Genomic DNA, 18,280 nt, shown 5'->3' with positions numbered 1-18,280 from the left:
ATAACTCTAATATTTAGTTTGTGTATGCAAAAACGTTGTTACACACTAAGAGCATGTTGTTTTTTGGTAGATTTGCCTAAATGCCAGGAATTTTGATACTTTAGGACGTGTGTAGCATTGCCGAAGCATATGGTGAACGAAACAAACGTTTCGTTGATGGAATATGTTTTGCTTGCTTTAAAAATGCCTCTATCCAATGCCTTGATAACTATTTTAATTCAGAAAGAATGATATTTCCAACAAACATGTCTGAAAAGCTACTTTAACATATCACGAAAACCGGGGAAATCCCGTTTCGCCCGTCCGTGAGGTGGTTTAAGCATGTTTAAGTGTCTATTAACTATATCGTGTACAAATATCATGTCGCTACCTCGTAAAGTGGCCGAGTAACGCGCGTTCAAACTTTTATTAACTGGCTATTTTTTTGTGAACTAACATCCCTCTGGTTGAGTAACATAGGAATCTTTGAGAGTTGCATTATTTACGATAGAAAACTCGTCTTTTGTTGTAATTTTGAACATTTCATTCAAATGTCTTAACACTGTTTCTATAAAGTTACTTTGGCTTTCAATCATTAAATAAGTTTTTTGATCATACGCTGGCTGCTTTAATGTATTTGTAAACGTCAAAAACATGTGAAGGCAGTTCAATACAGAAACTAACTTCGTGGTTACGTCTTACGTCGCTCTACTTGATTTCCAATTAGTTATGGTGTATTACTTACAGAATTGCTTTCTACATATATTCAGTGGTTTGTTGCCTAATCAAGTGTTAAAGGTCAATTCACAAATGGAGTCTCACAGGAATGGTAAGAAGAGTTGTTTTCATCTTGGTAAAACAACAACTTGTTTGGGAGATGATTATCAATGAACACTAGCTTCGTATATTTTTGTTTTGCAATGTTACAATAATATGCAGCTACACCAAACATTTTGTAATGTTTTAACTTTGTTTTAAAAACAAACCTGTTTTTTTTGTAGAAAACCCGGGTGTTAATGTTGGAAAAGTTGACAATGTATACATTGGGTGTGAGGTGCATGTGTATCAATCAGCAGGTATATATTCCTTTACACAAATTAAGACTTTGATATTCCCTCTTTTTTTCGGAACATTTAAAACATAAGTAATATCAAATATATATTGAAAACTAAACTACATATTTTTGTAATATCATATATCCTACTTGCAAACAACCAAATACATTAAAGTTAGTAATTTAATACTTAACTGAACATGTGACCATTCAATGGTAGATGCAAGCTCCACTCCAGAAAAGATACCATCATTTATTGATACTGCAAGACAACCTGTATTACATTTCAAAAAAACTGCAACTTACATAGAAACTTTGGACAAATGTAAACAGCGTGAAAGGTTGATTCTTCATTGTCATGGTTACCCAGGAACTGGAAAGTCACAAATAGTTCGAAAATTAGCAACTGAATTTCCATTTAATTTACAAAGAGAAAGCCCCCATTTTGTTAAATGGCATATTGAATGTGGAGACAACATGCATGACCTGAAAGAAAAACTGAAGGAATTGGTTGAAACAATGCAGAAAAAATTCCTTCTTCCTTTCAGCTGTTCACATGAGGAGGTAATAAAAAGTCTAGACAGTGACATTGCTGCTCCTTTAGTTGCAGCTTTGGAAGAATCCCAAATCCCAATTTTAATTGTGATTGAGGATGTACCAATACACAGTAAAAAATTGATGTGTGACTTTCTGAGGAAAATCAATTCCACCCAGTCATCAGTAATCCACGTTTACTTGGCTACCAGAGTCCGATCTGTACTTTTCAGTAAGGAAGAATCAAAAAATTTAAATAATTACCATAAAGTATCAGTGCCTGGTTTTACCAAGGAGGAAGGTGTGGCATATCTGTTGAACAGAGAAGTAGTCACTGATGATGAAGGTGATGCTGCTGAAAAAATATACAACAGGTTCAGTGGAAATCCTCTTGGTTTGCGCTCCGCTAAAGGTTTCTGTGAAAAATCAATGCTTAATTACCAGGGATACTTGGAGTGGATTGAAGATGATCAAAATGAATCATTTGATTTAGGGGAAGAAACTACATCTGAATATGGAGATCAAGCCACTCACATTTTTCAGGCTATCACGCTACCTTTCCGTCCAAGTGAAGACGCAGATAAAAGTACCAAGTTACTATGGAATGTTTTGTGTTGTTTGTCGTTTCTTCATTATGGTCAAATGCCCAAGTTTATCATCAAGCATTTCTGCCAAAGTCTACGTGAGGAAAAGGTTAAAAATGTAAGGTTGCGAAACAAGATAGATGTTGGTCAGTTAATTACCACCATGAGCGATTACCAGTTGTGCTCAGTTTCTAGTGATGGTGAATATGTTGATTTTCATGAGGTTGTTCTGCATGCATTTCGAGTAATTGTGTCTCAGAAAAGTGATTTTCATGAAAGAACATTGGTTAAAACGCTCCATGTCTTGGCAGGTGTCATGACCAAAGATTTGCGCAAGAATGTAATAATTAAAAACATGCTTGCTGCTTCCATGCATTTGGAAACTCTTTTGATGAGAGCAAAGCCATTTGTTAGTTCTTCATGTGACAACGTGTCAAAAATGATTGCATCACATTTGTATGAAGTTCTTGGTAATATTATGATTCGAAAACCAAGTTACAATTTACAGTGTGAAAATTACCTTACAATGGCGAAGGACATTATTTGGGATATTGTGACAGATTTAGCTGAGGTTGATTCTGGTTATAGAAATCTTCTTGTACCTGGGGAAGAAGCAGTTGACGACGTTGCTAAGAAGATTGTAAAGTTTTGCAACACAGCAGGAAATAAACTCGAACAAGGGTTTGTTACTGATTACCAGATTGCTGTTTCCCAGCTTAGGAATGGAGAAGAACTCGAGTTTCTGGAAAGAAAATCAGAAAATAAGCAAAAGTTTACAGAATTTAAAAATAGGTTGAGTGGTTCTTCTACACTTGACTTACAACTGGTGAATCTTTTGAGGGAAAGTGGAGTATTTCTCCCAGAACAGAGGCAGCAGAGTGTATTTTTTGCTGAAAGACTTTCAAATGTTTTGCACAGCAGAAGTCGTATCTTTCTTTACAATGATATGCCCCAGCATGCAAGCCATGTCGCTTATGAATGGTATTCTTCAATGTCACATGCCATTGCATTCCACTGCCGACAAACTCATGGCGTTGGGCTTCTTGTTGAGCATCTTTCAATTAGGGGAGGAATCATTCCAATTTTCCTCAAATCCCAGAAACAAAAAAATATTGAGAATGACCGTCTTGATATACTTGAACAAGCAAAGAACAAATGCCAGGAGGTTTTGGAAGACCGTACAAATGTTTTAAAAACAGATTTGTATGAAAATGGTCTTTTGCAGGAGGCCATGGGTACAGTGCATCTAAAAATCTTTGTAATCAGAAATCTTGTTAGAGTTTATGCAAAACTGATTAAGCTTCGACAAAATCCAGAGGAAAGGGCCCAGGGTATGTATTATTGCCAACAACTTTCCACTCTAGCTGAACAGAATATTGAAAAATGGTCTTCTTCAAGGTTTAGTGTTGTCTATTGTGGCAAATTTCACTGTGCTTGTGGTGACTTCCAATCTGGTCTGGATATGTTTAAGAAATTTTTGTCTATTGGAAATACTTTGACATCTCTCAACAATACTTACCCATGGGTCGTGTATAACTTTGCAAGGTGTGTGGTAGCAGGAAGACTGTTGGGGGAGAAGGAAAGAGCTGTACAACAGTGTAGAATTGCACTCAGTTCAAAGGATGATATAAGCCCCCATTTGAAGAATTGCTTTAGAACTGTTCTTCAAGATTTACAAAACCTGCATAATATTTAATTGAAAGTTTTTTTTCATTTGAAATAACTTTTTGTTTAAATCCAACCGACACCCAAGCACTTAATTAATTACTGGTATTTTTATGCAACATTGCATATCAAAATTTGTGCTTTTTAATATCACTGTAGTTGTATGTGTATGCTTTTGTGATATTGTGATATTGTGTTTGTCCTATTTCTGTTAAGTTTCTGTGTGGTTTTAACTTTGTACTGAAACTTAAAAAATTCATTGTTGAAGTAAATCAGTATACCATGTGTATCATACCATCGTGTTTTTTATAAACAATTCAATCATTGGTTAAGTACCATGGGTTATAGTAAGTGACGCTTATGAATGGTGTTCGTACGCCAGTTTGATTCAGTTTCAGTACATGTTCTTCTATATTTTGGTTGCAAGTTTCAAGTGTTAATTATTGTAAATAGGTTATTTATAAACTGGTTAGTGTAAACTGTCTATGTCAATTTGATACTCTAATACCATTGGCCCATCTGTCAAATATAAGATAATTTCTGGCATTCATATCCTCCTAACTGAACTCATTTTTGTTTTTCATTTCATTATGTTTGGTTACATAATTTTTAACCAGCTGAATCCAGAAAACAACTGCGATATCACCAATAAAACAGTGTGTAGACCATCGGTTGTTACCAACAGAACTGCAAAGTTGGCCAAATGGGTTTCGGTTTGCCGTTGTATCGTGTGCTGTGACCAGAGTAAAATGTTCTTGAATGGTATGATGACAATGAAAAAAAAACCACTTCTTTGCTTGTGACGTCATTAAGACGAATCTAGTACTTTGGAGGTTGGAAAAAAGTACATTATAATGTTATAATTCAGCATTATAATTTCTCGTGTCTAGTATTGGTTGGCGTCCCACTAAACTAGGGTTGTCCTGTGTCCGGACATCGTCGACATGGTCCGGATTCTAGTGTTTGAATCAGTATTTCAAATCTAGAAATGTAAAAAACCTTTAGCAAAACCTGTTGGTTGAGCAGGTGTGGGACACTCTCGTAATACTGTTTGTGCATTTCATTAACTTACTTCCATGAATTACAAATCTCTCATAACAAAACATTTACAAATTGTGAATTGATTTCATGCAGCAGTTCGTATCAGTTGATTATAGGCATTATGTGGGTCAAAAATGAGATTGATGTTATTGGTGCGCATAGGCGACGATTTAGGGGTGATATGTCACCCCTCACAAACAAGCAGGAGTGACAACGTATGTATTGTCAACCCTTGGATTTCGTTTAAATTAAAAATTATTGTCAGAAAAACCACATACATTATACTGTAATAAACCTGTGTTTGTATTGCGTAATGTTTTGCCTGCAGCTTTGCACAAGTATTGCATAATCCCATAATGTGACCCAAATGATTTAGCCATCGAATATTCTCGAGTAAAGTGATTCATTCAACATCCTGTTTGCCACATAAAATTTTCTCCTATGCTTAGGTCACATCACACCTATGTTCTTGTATTATATTACTTCAAGCGCCTCATGATATCACGTAACATTATTGACCAATCAGCTCTCATAATGGAGAGCGTTAAAGAGCCCAGTTTTTACCCGAAAATTCAGTCAAGTCAAGTCTAGTCTTCGCCATTCTATTTGCTGGCATCCTAACCACGTTGTATTGAAAGTTGTAATGTACTGTCGTAATGAAGAAGATAACAGAAATGAATACAATTATTCGGGAAGAGATCTTGGTTCTGGGTGCTTAATATAGAACGGGGCAGAAGCAGGTTTAACCATCAAAGAGACTCAATAACCGCTCAGGCCATCGAGACACTGTTAAATATCTCTGAGACCCTTAGAGTTATTTACAATACTATGCGTAACGTTAGTTTCAAAAGACCTGACTGTCACAATCTTGACAAACTCAATAGTGTCTCGTGGATTGTTACGCAGCGCAGCAATTGTTGTAGCATAATGGTAAGAATTTGCATTGTTACGTAATAGGTTTGTTTGTTAAGTCATAATTACTAAATCTGGAATTGACCGAGTGAAACAAAAATGTGCCGGTTTCAGTGAGGGTATTTGTCATTAAAGTGTTTTAAACTTATAGTGCTACAACTACAACAACATGGTTCGGTGTAAAAACAATGACACAAAACGGAAATTGCTTGGTTTGCCTATGCTTAAAGTGTTACGACTGACGAAATTTTTTTTGGCGTGTTTATAAAACCTGGAAAGGTCACCCTTTATATTTTAGAAAACGTTATTAAAACGACGCCTCTATGTTGGTACGTAGGTTATAAATTAAATTTCTAAGCTCAGGTTTAGCATAGTGTTCTTGTTTCTGAGACATGTCCTAAAAGGTAAAACGTCGTGGTACCAAAGTTCTATTTTACAAGATTTATTGTCACTATTAGTGATTGGGCGTCGTCATTTTTAGGCATTTTGAAGTTGTTTTTCTAATTAGTAAGCCAAATACAAGTCTTTTCCGTTTTGCCAGGATAATTTTTTTGACATTCTTACAACCCCAAAAAAGTTCAGCATGCTCCAATTTTTAATAAGATAAAAAGCAATCGTATTTCTTTTTCAGTCTCCCTTTCTTTCGGTTTCTGGTCATATAAGCAACTATGTCAGAGCTATATACGCTATACCCAGCAGACAAAAGTACGTCGTATAGACGTCAAATTGTAGTCCCGACCAGTGGTCGAAATCTGGTACAGTTTTTGGTAGAAAGTGCAAATTCAAAAGACGTCGAAACCGGACTCTAATCAGACGTGGTTAGCGGGACGTCGTATTTACGTCCAAATATGTTCCTTTTTTATCAGTGGTCGAAATCTGGTAAAGTTTTTGGTAGAAAGTGCAAATTCAAAAGACGTCAAAACCTGACCCTAATCAGACGTGGTTAGCTGGACGTCCTATTAACGTCCAAATATGTTCGTTGGGTCGATATTTGGTTGTAAATTCGCATCTAAAATACGCCTGTTCTTGCCTGACGACGTACATTTTTAGCCTGTGTAAGGCGTCAAATAGCCCACGATGTTAAAGCTGAAAACAAGTTTAATAAAAAAAAAGAACGCAAAGAAAGGTTTGGAAGAATTTAGGCAGAGGTGCTTGGGCTGGAGGACGGGCGACCTCCTTTTCTCCCGGGCGCATGTTTCAGGTAATCTCCCACATGGAATAATCAATTTCTTTTAGATCGGGATACAATTCCCTCACTGCTTCTGTAACAAAATATTTAAAAAAGTAATTATCCAGATGTTTAGTAGCAAACAGTTCTTTAGGATAACATAATATCTTTTTCGTAATCATTTGTCCCCCCTGAATCAACCCCAAGGCAGCAACAGGTAAACAACAAGTACAAACTATGTATCCTTCAGGAAGGGGACAGATAAATAATAAGACACAAGAAGCACACAAAACTCACCGAGTACAACTTTAAATAATGGAGATTTGGTAAATGCTATTTTTCCATGCCCTCCTTGCATGTTCATGTTTGTCATCAGAGCAGTCGTAAACATCCTAAAAAAGAAGATTACCATGGTGAAAAGTCTACTCCCCACACACACTACTGTTACTTTTCAAGCAACACAATTTCAATAACTTTTTAACCTGTCACAAAAAAATTTAAATTGTGATTACCTGTTCAAAATTTTATTAACTTTATTCCAGTGCACTTAGTTGAGGAGTCACTCTTGTAGTAGAAATCAATATCCATATCCATATCTGAACTAGCTTGACTGCCATCATCATGTGTATTTTCCTGTAATTCCACAGCGCGAACACGTTCATAAGACGCATCTTTTTCTGGCAAACAGTCACTATCACTTGACGATGGTGCAAACATAGCATCGACAGCTTTATTTAATCTTCTATATCGCCTCCAATACGCCATGTTTAAGTGTACAGAAAGCGCAGGAAACTTCAACTGCAAGAATAACAGTAACGAGAAACGTCAATTCAAACTCACATGCGTCTTGCCAAGTTTCTGTCTCTCGTCTCTCCCTTTTCCGCATTCCATGCGATTTGCGCGGGAAATATTTTACGTCAACGATTTTGTGCGCGGGTGGAAGAAGTCGGCGGCATGCCAAAAATAAATTCAAACTTGAGACAAGTCGGTGGGAAATGGCGAATACCACATCACGCATCTAACGATTTTCATCATGACTGCGTCGATAACAAAGTGGGTAACAGCGGTAACGAGGGCCGGCAACTGCGTTTTGATAAATTTATTAAATTCGCAAAAATAAACACTGTGCGCCACTAGCCTTTTTAAACATGCTGTAAGTCAGAAAATGTTGTTTGAAAAATCAATACATGACTTACTGTTGAAACTGGAAATGAACAAAATTAATGTCGATAATCAATTAAGGTTTCTACGTCTTTGGACGTCGATAGCTAGTTTTAACTTGGCCGACGGAAAATGCACCAAAAATGGACTGTTTCGCGACATACAGAAGATGAACAAATATTGACGTCCATAATCAGTTAGGACTTCAACGTCTATGTACGTCGATAAATAGTTCTTAAATGACTGACTAAAAAATATACCAAATTGAGACTGTTTTTGGACGTACTGTAAGTGACTAAATGCGAACGTCGATATTCGACGAGTAAATCTACGTCGTTGGACGTCGAAATTATGAAACTCTCTGACCGACGGAAAACCGTTGCTATTTAGACCGCCATACGACGTACAATAATGCCCGAAAATTGGACATGTTACTTTGGTCAGTATTTCTACCAAATATGTATGTCTAAAACACGTAAAAACATGGATCTAAATTTTGGTCTGAGATGTACTAATATTGGACGTCTGAATGAAGTAGTTATTTTGGACAGGCGGGGACCGAAAATCAAAATTGGTCGAATCGACGTCGTGACCGCATTTCGACTTCGATTCGACGTCGGTATGACGTCGTGTGTCTGCTGGGATAGCCTATATATTTAGATTAGGCAATTGGATTAGTTTCACCACTTTGCGGAATTCGACTTCAACAATTCAAAATTTTTTGGTCTTTAAATCGCTTTCTGACAGTGTTGCGAAGAAAAATTTTATAAAAAAGCCCAACGCCCAGTCAAAACTAGCCCAAAACCGCCCAAACAAGGAATTTCTGAAACAAGCTTAAAAACAACCCAATTTTACTCTGACTTTTAGCTGTAATTCGGCAACTGTTTGTAAATTGTCGCACTCATCCTGACGCCTTCTAAATACATCTCGTTGCGTTGTAATTCTTTGTCACTTAATCGCAGTAATTATCTTTGTTTCCGTCTTTAATATTGTCCTGTGCCTAACTATGATACAATGTGTTGCAATTTCCGTCAATACCTAGCAAGTGATTGTAAGAATAGTTACAACACAACATTGAAAACATTCAGCAGTGGCGAGATGTAACACCCATGGATAACCTATATCTTCGAACCAATTGAAGTCGAACTGGGACTTAACCCAAACCCTTAATAAACCGGTTTATGTTTGTTAACCGGAGCTGATGAACCTCAACCAGTAATTTCTAAACTAAAGAAACCCAAACCGCGGAACTTAACCAGTAATTTGTAATCTGGAACACCCCGAATTAACCCAAGCGAAACCTCTCTCGAATTACTGCATTATTACGTTGATGGACGAATAAAAATAGGGTCCTCGGCTGAGGAAGGTAAAGTTTGACTTCAATCGATAGTAGGGTGGTATAAGATTTTTTTTTTCAAAAGAACAGCTGGCGACCATTTACGAACATTTATTAAGTATAAATGCTTGTCCACCTCCAAACCGTGTTTATAATGGGGGTACATGCGCTTAACTGTATTCCGTTGGGTCCTCGGTGGACTTCTGTGTTTTTGGTCAGGTTTTTATGTTTTTCGTCAAAATAATTTTAGAAAGCTTGATTTACGTGCTTTCGTTTGGTTATAAATTGAAAGTGGGGAACATAACGATAAAAATATAGTTTTCGAAGAAAATCGATATTTTTTCATTTTGCACTTTCCTCATCGAATTTTCCAAATATTTTGATATCTTGTCAAGAGATTAAGCGCCTAGAATGCTATGCTCTAAAAATTTCAGGCCGCCGATCAAGTTTTTTTTTTCATAATTTTGTGTTAAAAAACATGCAACTACCTTGTAAGTTGGCTAAGTAACTCGCGTTCAAAGTTTTGTTAACTGGCGTTTTCTCTGGGGAAAATACTTTTTACACATCGAGTTACAAAGTTTTCGCCAAACTGGATACCAGAGGGATGTTAGTTAACAAAAACAATCGCCAGTTAACAAAACTTTGAACGCGGGTTACTCGGCCGCCTACGAGGTAGCGGCATGATTTTTTTTCACGTGAAGGTTGACAGGCTGACCTTTCTAACAATAGCAAAATTATCAAAAAAAACATATTCATAATCGGTTATAAATGTTATATGCGTATTATGTCATAAGTTGCGAAAAAGAGATTCGCCCTTTTCAAAGGATATTAAAATATTTAAAAAATTCGATTGGAAAAGTGCAGAAATATTGATATATGTTTCGAAAACATGAAAAAATATCGCTTTTTCTTTAGTAACTTTTTTCATAGTTATGATCCCACTTTCAATTACAACCAAATGAAAGAACATAAATCAAGCTTTCCGGAAATATTTAACTTGTCTAAAACCACAGCGATTACACCTAAACGCATACCCCCCATTGTAAACAAGGTCCAAGAGTGGTTCGCTGCATAATTAGGCCGATAACTATTCGTACTAACCGGGTTGCAAGTTCGTTAAAGAAAGAAAGGTCAGCCTATGAACTTTCACTTGTAAAAAAATCATGCTGCTACCTTGTAGGGCGGCCCAGTAACCCGCGTTCGAAGTTTTGTTAACTGGCGATTTGTTTTTTGTCAACTAACATCCCTCTGGTAAACTTGATCTACATACAAGCCTATGTAACATAGGAATCTTTGAGAGTTGCATTATTTACTATAGAAAACTCTTCTAATATTGTAATTTTGAAAATTTTATTCCAATGACTCAACACTTCTATAGAGTTAGTTGGCTTTCAAAAATGAGTTTTTTTTTTATCATACACTGGCTGCTTTAATGTAAACATCTAAAAACATGTGAAGGCAGTTCAATAGAGAAACTAACTGTGTGGTTACATCTTACGTCGCTCTACTTGATTTCCAATTAGTTATGGTGTGTTACTTACAGAATTGCTTGTTACATATATTCAGTGCCAGTGGTTTGTTGCTTGATGAAGTGTTAGAGGTCAATTCACAAATGGATTCTCAGAGGAATGGTAAGAAGAATTGTTTACATCTTGGTAAAACAACAACTTGTTTGGAGATTAATATCAATAAACACTAGCCTCATATATATTTGTTTTGCAATGTTACAATAATATGTAGCCACACCGAACATTTCATAATGTTTTAACTTTGGTTTTGAAAAGAAACATGTTTTTTTGTAGAAAACCCAAGTGTTACTGTTGGAAAAGTAGAAAAAATATACATTGGGTGTGAGGTGTATCAATCAGCAGGTACATATTTCCTTTACACAAATCAAGACTTTGATATTCCCTCTTTATTTCTGTACATTCAAAACATAAGTAATATCAAATAGATATTTAAAACTAAACTACATATATTTGTAATATCATGTATCCTACTTGCAAACAACCAAATACATTAAAAGTTAGTAATTTAATACTTAACTGAACATGTGACCATTCAATGGTAGATGCAAGCTCCACTCCAGAAAAGATACCATCATCTATTGATACTGCAAGACAACCTGTATCACATTTCGAAAAAACTGCAACTTACATAGAAACTTTGGACAAATGTGAACAGCGTGAAAGGTTGATTCTTCATTGTCATGGTTACCCAGGAACTGGAAAGTCACAAATAGTTCGAAAATTAGCAACTGAATTTCCATTTAATTTACAAAGAGAAAGCCCCCATTTTGTTAAATGGCATATTGAATGTGGAGACAACATGCATGACCTGAAAGAAAAACTGAAGGAATTGGTTGAAACAATGCAGAAACAATTTCTTCTTTCTTTCAGTTGTCCACATGAGGAGGTAATAAAAAGTCTAGACAGTGACATTGCTGCTCCTTTAGTTGTAGCTTTGGAAGAATCCAAAATCCCAATTTTAATTGTGATTGAGGATGTACCAATACACAGTAAAAAATTGATGTGTGACTTTCTGAGGAAAATCAATTCCACCCAGTCATCAGTAATCCACGTTTACTTGGCTACCAGAGTCCGATCTGTACTTTTCAGTAAGGAAGAATCAAAAAATTTAAATAATTACCATAAAGTATCAGTGCCTGGTTTTACCAAGGAGGAAGGGGTGGCATATCTGTTGAACAGAGAAGTAGTCACTGATGATGAAGGTGATGCTGCTGAAAAAATATACAAGAGGTTCAGTGGAAATCCTCTTGGTTTGCGCTCAGCTAAAGGTTTCTGCGAAAAATCAATGCTTAATTACCAGGAATACTTGGAGTGGATTGAAGATGATCAAAATGAATCATTTGAATTAGGGGAAGAAACTATATCTGAATATGGAGATCAAGCCACTCACATTTTTCAGGCTATCACGCTACCTTTCCGTCCAAGTGAAGACGCAGATAAAAGTACCAAGTTACTATGGAATATTTTGTGTTGTTTATCGTTTCTTCATTATGGTCAAATGCCCAAGTTTATTATAGAGCATTTCTGCCAAAGTCTACGAGAGGAAAAGGTTAAAAATGTGAGATTGCGAAACAAGACAGATGCCGGTCAGTTCATTACCACAATGTGCGATTACCAGTTGTGCTCAGTTTCTAGTGATGGTGAATATGTTGATTTTCATGAGGTTGTTCTGCATGCATTTCGAGTAATTGTGTCTCAGAAAAGTGATTTTCATGAAAGAACATTGGTTAAAACGCTCCATGTCTTGGCAGGTGTCATGACCAAAGATTTGCGCAAGAATGTAATAATTAAAAACATGCTTGCTGCTTCCATGCATTTGGAAACTCTTTTGATGAGAGCAAAGCCATTTGTTAGTTCTTCATGTGACAACCTGTCAAAAATGATTGCATCACATTTGTATGAAGTTCTTGGTAATATTTTGATTCGAAAACCAAGTTACAATTTGCAGTGTGAAAATTACCTTACAATGGCGAAGGACATTATTTGGGATATTGTGACAGATTTAGCTGAGGTTGATTCTGGTAATAGAAATCTTCTTGTACCTGGGGAAGAAGCAGTTGACGACGTTGCAAAGAAAGTAGTAAAGTTTTGCAACACAGCAGGAAATAAACTCGAACAAGGGTTTGTTACTGATTACCAGATAGCTGTTTCCCAGCTTAGGAATGGTGAAGAACTCAAGTTTCTGGAAAGAAAATCAGAAAATAAGCAAAAGTTTACAGAATTTAAAAAAGGGTTGGGTGGTTCTTCTACACTGGACTTGAAACTGATGAATCTTTTGAGGGAAAGTGGAGTATTTCTTCCAGAACAAAGGCAGCAGAGTGTATTTTTTGCTGAAAGACTTTCAAATGTTTTGCACAGCAAAAGTCGTATCTTTCTTTACAATGATATGCCCCAGCATGCAAGCCATGTCGCTTATGAATGGTATTCTTCACTGTCACATGCCATTGCATTCCATTGCCGACAAACTCATGGTGTCGGGCTTCTTGTTGAGCATCTTTCAATTAGGGGAGGAATCATTCCAATTTTTCTCAAATCCCAGAAACAAAAAAATATTGAGAGTGACCGTCTTGATATACTTGAACAAGCAAAAAACAAATGCCAGGAGGTTTTGGGAGACCGCACAAATGTTTTGAAAACAGATTTGTATGAAAATGGTCTTTTGCAGGAGGCAAAGGGTAGCATTCATCTGCAAATACTTGTGATAAGAGATCTTGTTAGAGTTTATGCAAAACTGATTAAGCTTCGCCAAAATGCAGAGGAAAAGGTTCAGGGAATGGATTATTGCCAACAACTTTCCACTCTAGCTGAACAGAATATTGAAAAATGGTCTATTTCAAGGTTTAGTGTTGTCTATTGTGGCAAATTCCACTGTGCTTGTGGTAACTACCAATCTGGTCTGGATATGTTCAAGAAGTTTTTGTCTATTGGAAATACTTCAACATCTCTCAATAATACATACTCATGGGTCGTGTATAACTTTGCAAGGTGTGTGGTAGCAGGAAGACTGTTGGGGGAGAAGGAAAGAGCTGTACAACAGTGTAGAATTGCACTCAGTTCAAAGGATGATATTAGCCCCCATTTAAAGAATTGCCTCAGAACTGTTCTTCAAGATTTACAAAGTCTGCAAAATATTTAATTGAAATTTTTTTTTCATTTGAAATCACTTTTTGTTTAACACCCCAGCACTTAATTAATTACTGGTATTTTTATGCAACATCGCATATCATAATTTGTGCTTTTTAATATCACTGTAGTAGTATGTGTATGCTTTTGTGATATTGTGTTTGTCCTATTTCTGTTTAAGTTTTTGTGTCGTTTTAACTTTGTACTGAAACTTAAAAAATTCATCGTTGAAGTAAATCAGTATACCATGTGTATCATACCATCGTGTTTTTAATAAACAATTCAATCATTGGTTTAGTACCATGGGTTATAGTAAGTGACGCTTATGAATGGTGTTCGTACGCCAGTTTGATTCAGTTTCAGTATATGTTCTATATTTTGGTTGCAAGTTTCAAGTGTTAATTATTGTAAATAGGTTATTTATAAACTGGTTAGTGTAAACTGTCCATGTCAGTTTGATATTCTAATACCATTGGCCCATCTGTCAAATATAAGAAAATTTCTGGCATTCAAATCCTGCTAACTAAACTCATTTTTGTTTTCTGTTTCATTATGTTTGGTTACATAATTTTTAACCAGCTGAATCCAGAAAACAACTGCGATATCACCAACAACACAGTGCGTAGACCAACGATTGTTACCAACAGAACTGCAACATTGGCCAAATGGGTTTTGGTTTGCCGTAGTAGCGTGTGCTGTGACCAGCGTGAAACGTTCTTGAATGGTAGGATGACAATGAGAAACACTTCTTTGCTTGTGACGTCATTAAGACGAATCTAGTACTTTGAAGGTTGGAAAAAAGTACATTATAATTCAGCATTATAATTTCTCGTGTCTAGTATTTGTTGGCCTCCCACTAAACTAGGGTTGCCCTTCTAGTGTTTGAATCAGTATTTCAAAACTAGAAATGTAAAAAAAATGTCAAAATAGTGTGTTCTGTTACATGCCCTGACTACGTAACTCAGAGGTTCTCTAATTAGACGCCACGAAACACATTTAGCAGGGTTACCATACCGCGTCTATCTCTAAGATTTGTGCTTATTTTTCAATATAAAAGAAACAGATCTCCTATCAATATTAGAATCATGCTTATTGCTATGTTAAATTTGCATGCTTGGGGTTTCGTACTCTTCTGCCACTATATGCCGACATTTTGGGTTCACCTGGTAAAATGGAGAAAAAGAAGTAGCCAAAATGAATTAGTGAATGCCATATTCAAGGCCGGTGGAGACTTTTATATCCTTTTGGTTAACGGCATATTCACTCTAGAAAAGAATTTTCAGCTTATAACGAAACACCAAAATCAAACTTCAGTGTGGTTTGAATACGAACAAATTTGTCAATAGAAGTCATGTCAATTATTTTGCCACTGGTGCGTGGTGGCAGCAAAGTGTTTCTCTGTTGTCAGTGCAATGCAATAAGCGTGCCTAAGATATCCTGGGTTCAAATCCCGGTAGAGTAAAAAAAGCTCTGTTGACTAAGCTTTAATGATTTTCCACCAATCTTCTCTGGTGTTTGATTGTTTTCGTTTTTTCAATCACAAGCAAAAAAAAGAAATGCGCCAAATCAGAACCTCGGATAACATGTTGATTAAAAGGACGTGATGAAAAGCATGGTTGGGTGGTAGCCTTTTTTATATTGACCTGTTATGTTACCCACATCCCGCATCGGGCATGCGGGAGAAATGCCCATTGGCGATAAAGCGATTCAATCAAATATTTGCAATATTAGGTAACTTTTCATGATTACAACAAGCTCTATGCTTTATACAAACATTTACGGCGCAAGGTATCTCTGTCGACCAAAATCTCATCAAACTTATCACTATAAAGAAACCACATTTGTCTACCACCATGTTTCAGACGTTATATGCAGTAATGTATTTGGGAGGGTAATTCGCTGCAAGCAAACAATTTGTTGTATTTTATTATTTTTTATGCTGTAATGCCAGACGTTTCAAAACGCCTTCGCTGCAACCTTTTCAACGCCCACCTAAATTTCTATGTTGTTACCTCACTCGAAGCATACTGTGGAAATTTCGTTGAAGGTTTCGCAATCCACATGTTGTATCCGACAAGAAGTATGTAGGTATGGACAACTGCACCTCAACTTTCAGTTTATGCTGCCATTTGGAGAACACAAATTTTGCATTGCATTTAAGTGCATTGCCACCAAAACGACCTGCCAAATTCAGCGTTTAGCTGCATGGCAAAGACTGCTTTTGAAATGCCCCATTAAGCGGCTGACAATTAAATTATATCAACAGTACAAACTAATCAAACAATTATAGGCTAGATGTAATACCACATTGTATACTTAGTGTAAAATTCAAGCCATTTCTTAATTCCACCTTGCGGTTCTCCAACTGGTATAATCACGTCGTTCGCATTATGGGTCAGTCTTTTTTCCAACCATAACAGCATTTTTGTAACCTAAAAGGAGTCCTAGTGTATCTTGCAGTATAGTAAACATGTCAAGCGCATATAGCTGTGATTCCCAACCTTTTTGTGGTTGCGTACTACTTGGATGTAAAACAATTTCGTCCCGTACCACCTAGTTGAGTGTTATAAAGTAACCTAGGGGATGCTGTTTCCCTAAAAACGATTTCTAGTGGAAATACTTTATTTCAAATACACGGCGATTGTCGTGACAATATAACAACTATGAGTTACTAACTAAGAACAAGACTATAACTTAATCGTAATTGTCACATGCACAGATAGCACACCATGCAGTTTGTGAAGTTTCGACTAGAGCTTTTTGCGGAAACGCTGAACAAACAGTTAACGGATATACGCGTAAGTATATTTAGATTTTGTATTTAAATAAGGGTACACTAATGTTCTTTATTCGTCTTAATTTCTATTTAAACCTGCGCTTCCCACATGTGTCATATCCTAATACTACGTTTAGGCCTTTAAGTGTGGTGTGCTCCTGGAAAAAATCGTATGCAGTCAGGCCAGGTTTCAATATGTAGTTGACATGCACAAATAATAGCAAAGCACATGACGTCTAAGTTATGTCTATAATGTGGTCTCCACTGTTGCCGCTGTGTTATTCTCAGCAAGTTAACATTTTGTCATTTTTTAAATGCATTAACCAACCAAGAGTATTTCGGTGAATCGTTTAAAGCACTAGCCAGTTAGAATTAAACCTAAGTGACGATGGCAAAGAAAACTTAACAGTAAACACGATATGTTTTTCAGCAAATAAATATTTCCAAACTATTCTCGTGTTTTGATAGTCAGCGTCACAGATGAAGACAACTACGTTATTATTGCTTCTATGCGTGTCTATGATCTGTGTGCAACACACTGAGGCTTGGTGGAGACGTTTGTATAGGTGGGTGTACAGACTCACGACTCATACATTTTCCGAGGGTAAAAGTGTAAAAATATAGCTGTATTGCACGCTCAGCCATAATATTCTCACAGGTTATTCCTTTCTTTATCACAAAAATCGAACTTTATAAAATTGTTAAAAAGTTGCGGTTGCAAAGACCGTAACAGTTTTTGAGGAAGTTAATGCCCGCATCATTAAAAATTTGATTTCTATAAATGTGTAAAATTTGATTTCTATGAATGTGTCACAGAATTCGTCCTGTGAGGCGTCGTCGATGTTTCTTTGGCAAAGATGAAAAAAGCCTGCAAACAGGTAATTACGGTTTTAAATCTGTCGATTGTCAAATGGATTCGAAAATTTTTATTCTTGTAGGCTCTGACACAAACAATAAAGATCTGGATGAATTGATTTCAAGTTTGGATGGCGAAAAGCAAACTTGAAACATGCTTCAAAATAAAAGTTTTGATCAAATAAACATCAACCCTGATATGTGTTTGTGTGTATGTGTATGTGCAGGCAAAGAATGTTCAGTAGAATATATATTGCAACCGATCATTAGGATCACTGGCATCGCAGCCAAACCATTGTAGCTAAACTGGGTCAAAGCCAAAAAGTCGGTGCAAGATCTGTAAAATCAATCTAAGCGGTTCACGGGGTATATTGTGGTCAAGACTAGGAATTGAAAAAGATTCGGGTTCGTGCGAATCCGAATATATTCGTATGTATATGTGACGTCAATAATAGTTGGTCGTTTGCATCACGTGCGAAAGTATGTTGCTTCATCAACTATTGTTTTGCTATCATATGATAAATAAATTGCATACAGTTTATTTCTGCAAAGTTTAATAAACT

General features: G+C 36.4%; 2 protein-coding genes and 1 long non-coding RNA gene across 3 annotated transcripts; all 3 read left to right on the top strand.

Moving 5' to 3' along the window:
- Nucleotides 1-658: 658 nt before the first annotated feature.
- Nucleotides 659-4,457, top strand: LOC145889420 (uncharacterized). Its single transcript, XM_082980372.1, has 3 exons — nucleotides 659-808; nucleotides 981-1,055; nucleotides 1,254-4,457. Exons 1-3 carry the CDS (start codon nucleotides 709-711, stop codon nucleotides 3,845-3,847), a joined length of 2,769 nt encoding a protein of 922 aa, XP_082836498.1. The 5' UTR covers nucleotides 659-708; the 3' UTR covers nucleotides 3,848-4,457.
- Nucleotides 4,458-10,938: 6,481 nt separating this feature from the next.
- LOC145889419 (uncharacterized) lies at nucleotides 10,939-14,378 on the top strand. Its single transcript, XM_082980371.1, has 3 exons — nucleotides 10,939-11,065; nucleotides 11,237-11,305; nucleotides 11,506-14,378. The coding sequence occupies exons 1-3, from the start codon at nucleotides 10,960-10,962 to the stop codon at nucleotides 14,097-14,099; spliced, it is 2,769 nt and encodes a 922-aa protein (XP_082836497.1). The 5' UTR covers nucleotides 10,939-10,959; the 3' UTR covers nucleotides 14,100-14,378.
- Nucleotides 14,379-17,290: 2,912 nt separating this feature from the next.
- Nucleotides 17,291-17,916, top strand: LOC145890469 (uncharacterized). The gene is made up of 3 exons (XR_014399559.1): nucleotides 17,291-17,428; nucleotides 17,679-17,740; nucleotides 17,801-17,916. It is a non-coding gene; the product is annotated as an uncharacterized LOC145890469 (long non-coding RNA).
- The last annotated feature ends 364 nt before the right edge of the window (nucleotides 17,917-18,280 follow it).

This window comes from Ascidia mentula, chromosome 2, assembly GCF_947561715.1.
Source record: "Ascidia mentula chromosome 2, kaAscMent1.1, whole genome shotgun sequence".
NCBI lineage: Eukaryota > Metazoa > Chordata > Ascidiacea > Phlebobranchia > Ascidiidae > Ascidia > Ascidia mentula.
Note: the sequence above shows the minus strand (reverse complement) of the source record. Positions and strands in the feature narration are given on the sequence as shown.

What these genes read in the sequence shown, in the direction of transcription:
- LOC145889420 (XM_082980372.1), top strand. Translation starts at nt 709, where the DNA reads ATGGTGTATTACTTACAGAATTGCTTTCTACATATATTCAGTGGTTTG. An exon ending in AATGGAGTCTCACAGGAATG is followed by an intron (nt 809 to 980) that starts GTAAGAAGAGTT and finishes TTTTTTTTGTAG; the next exon opens with AAAACCCGGGTGTTAATGTT. An exon ending in GCATGTGTATCAATCAGCAG is followed by an intron (nt 1,056 to 1,253) that starts GTATATATTCCT and finishes ATTCAATGGTAG; the next exon opens with ATGCAAGCTCCACTCCAGAA.
- LOC145889419 (XM_082980371.1), top strand. Translation starts at nt 10,960, where the DNA reads ATGGTGTGTTACTTACAGAATTGCTTGTTACATATATTCAGTGCCAGT. An exon ending in AATGGATTCTCAGAGGAATG is followed by an intron (nt 11,066 to 11,236) that starts GTAAGAAGAATT and finishes GTTTTTTTGTAG; the next exon opens with AAAACCCAAGTGTTACTGTT. An exon ending in TGAGGTGTATCAATCAGCAG is followed by an intron (nt 11,306 to 11,505) that starts GTACATATTTCC and finishes ATTCAATGGTAG; the next exon opens with ATGCAAGCTCCACTCCAGAA.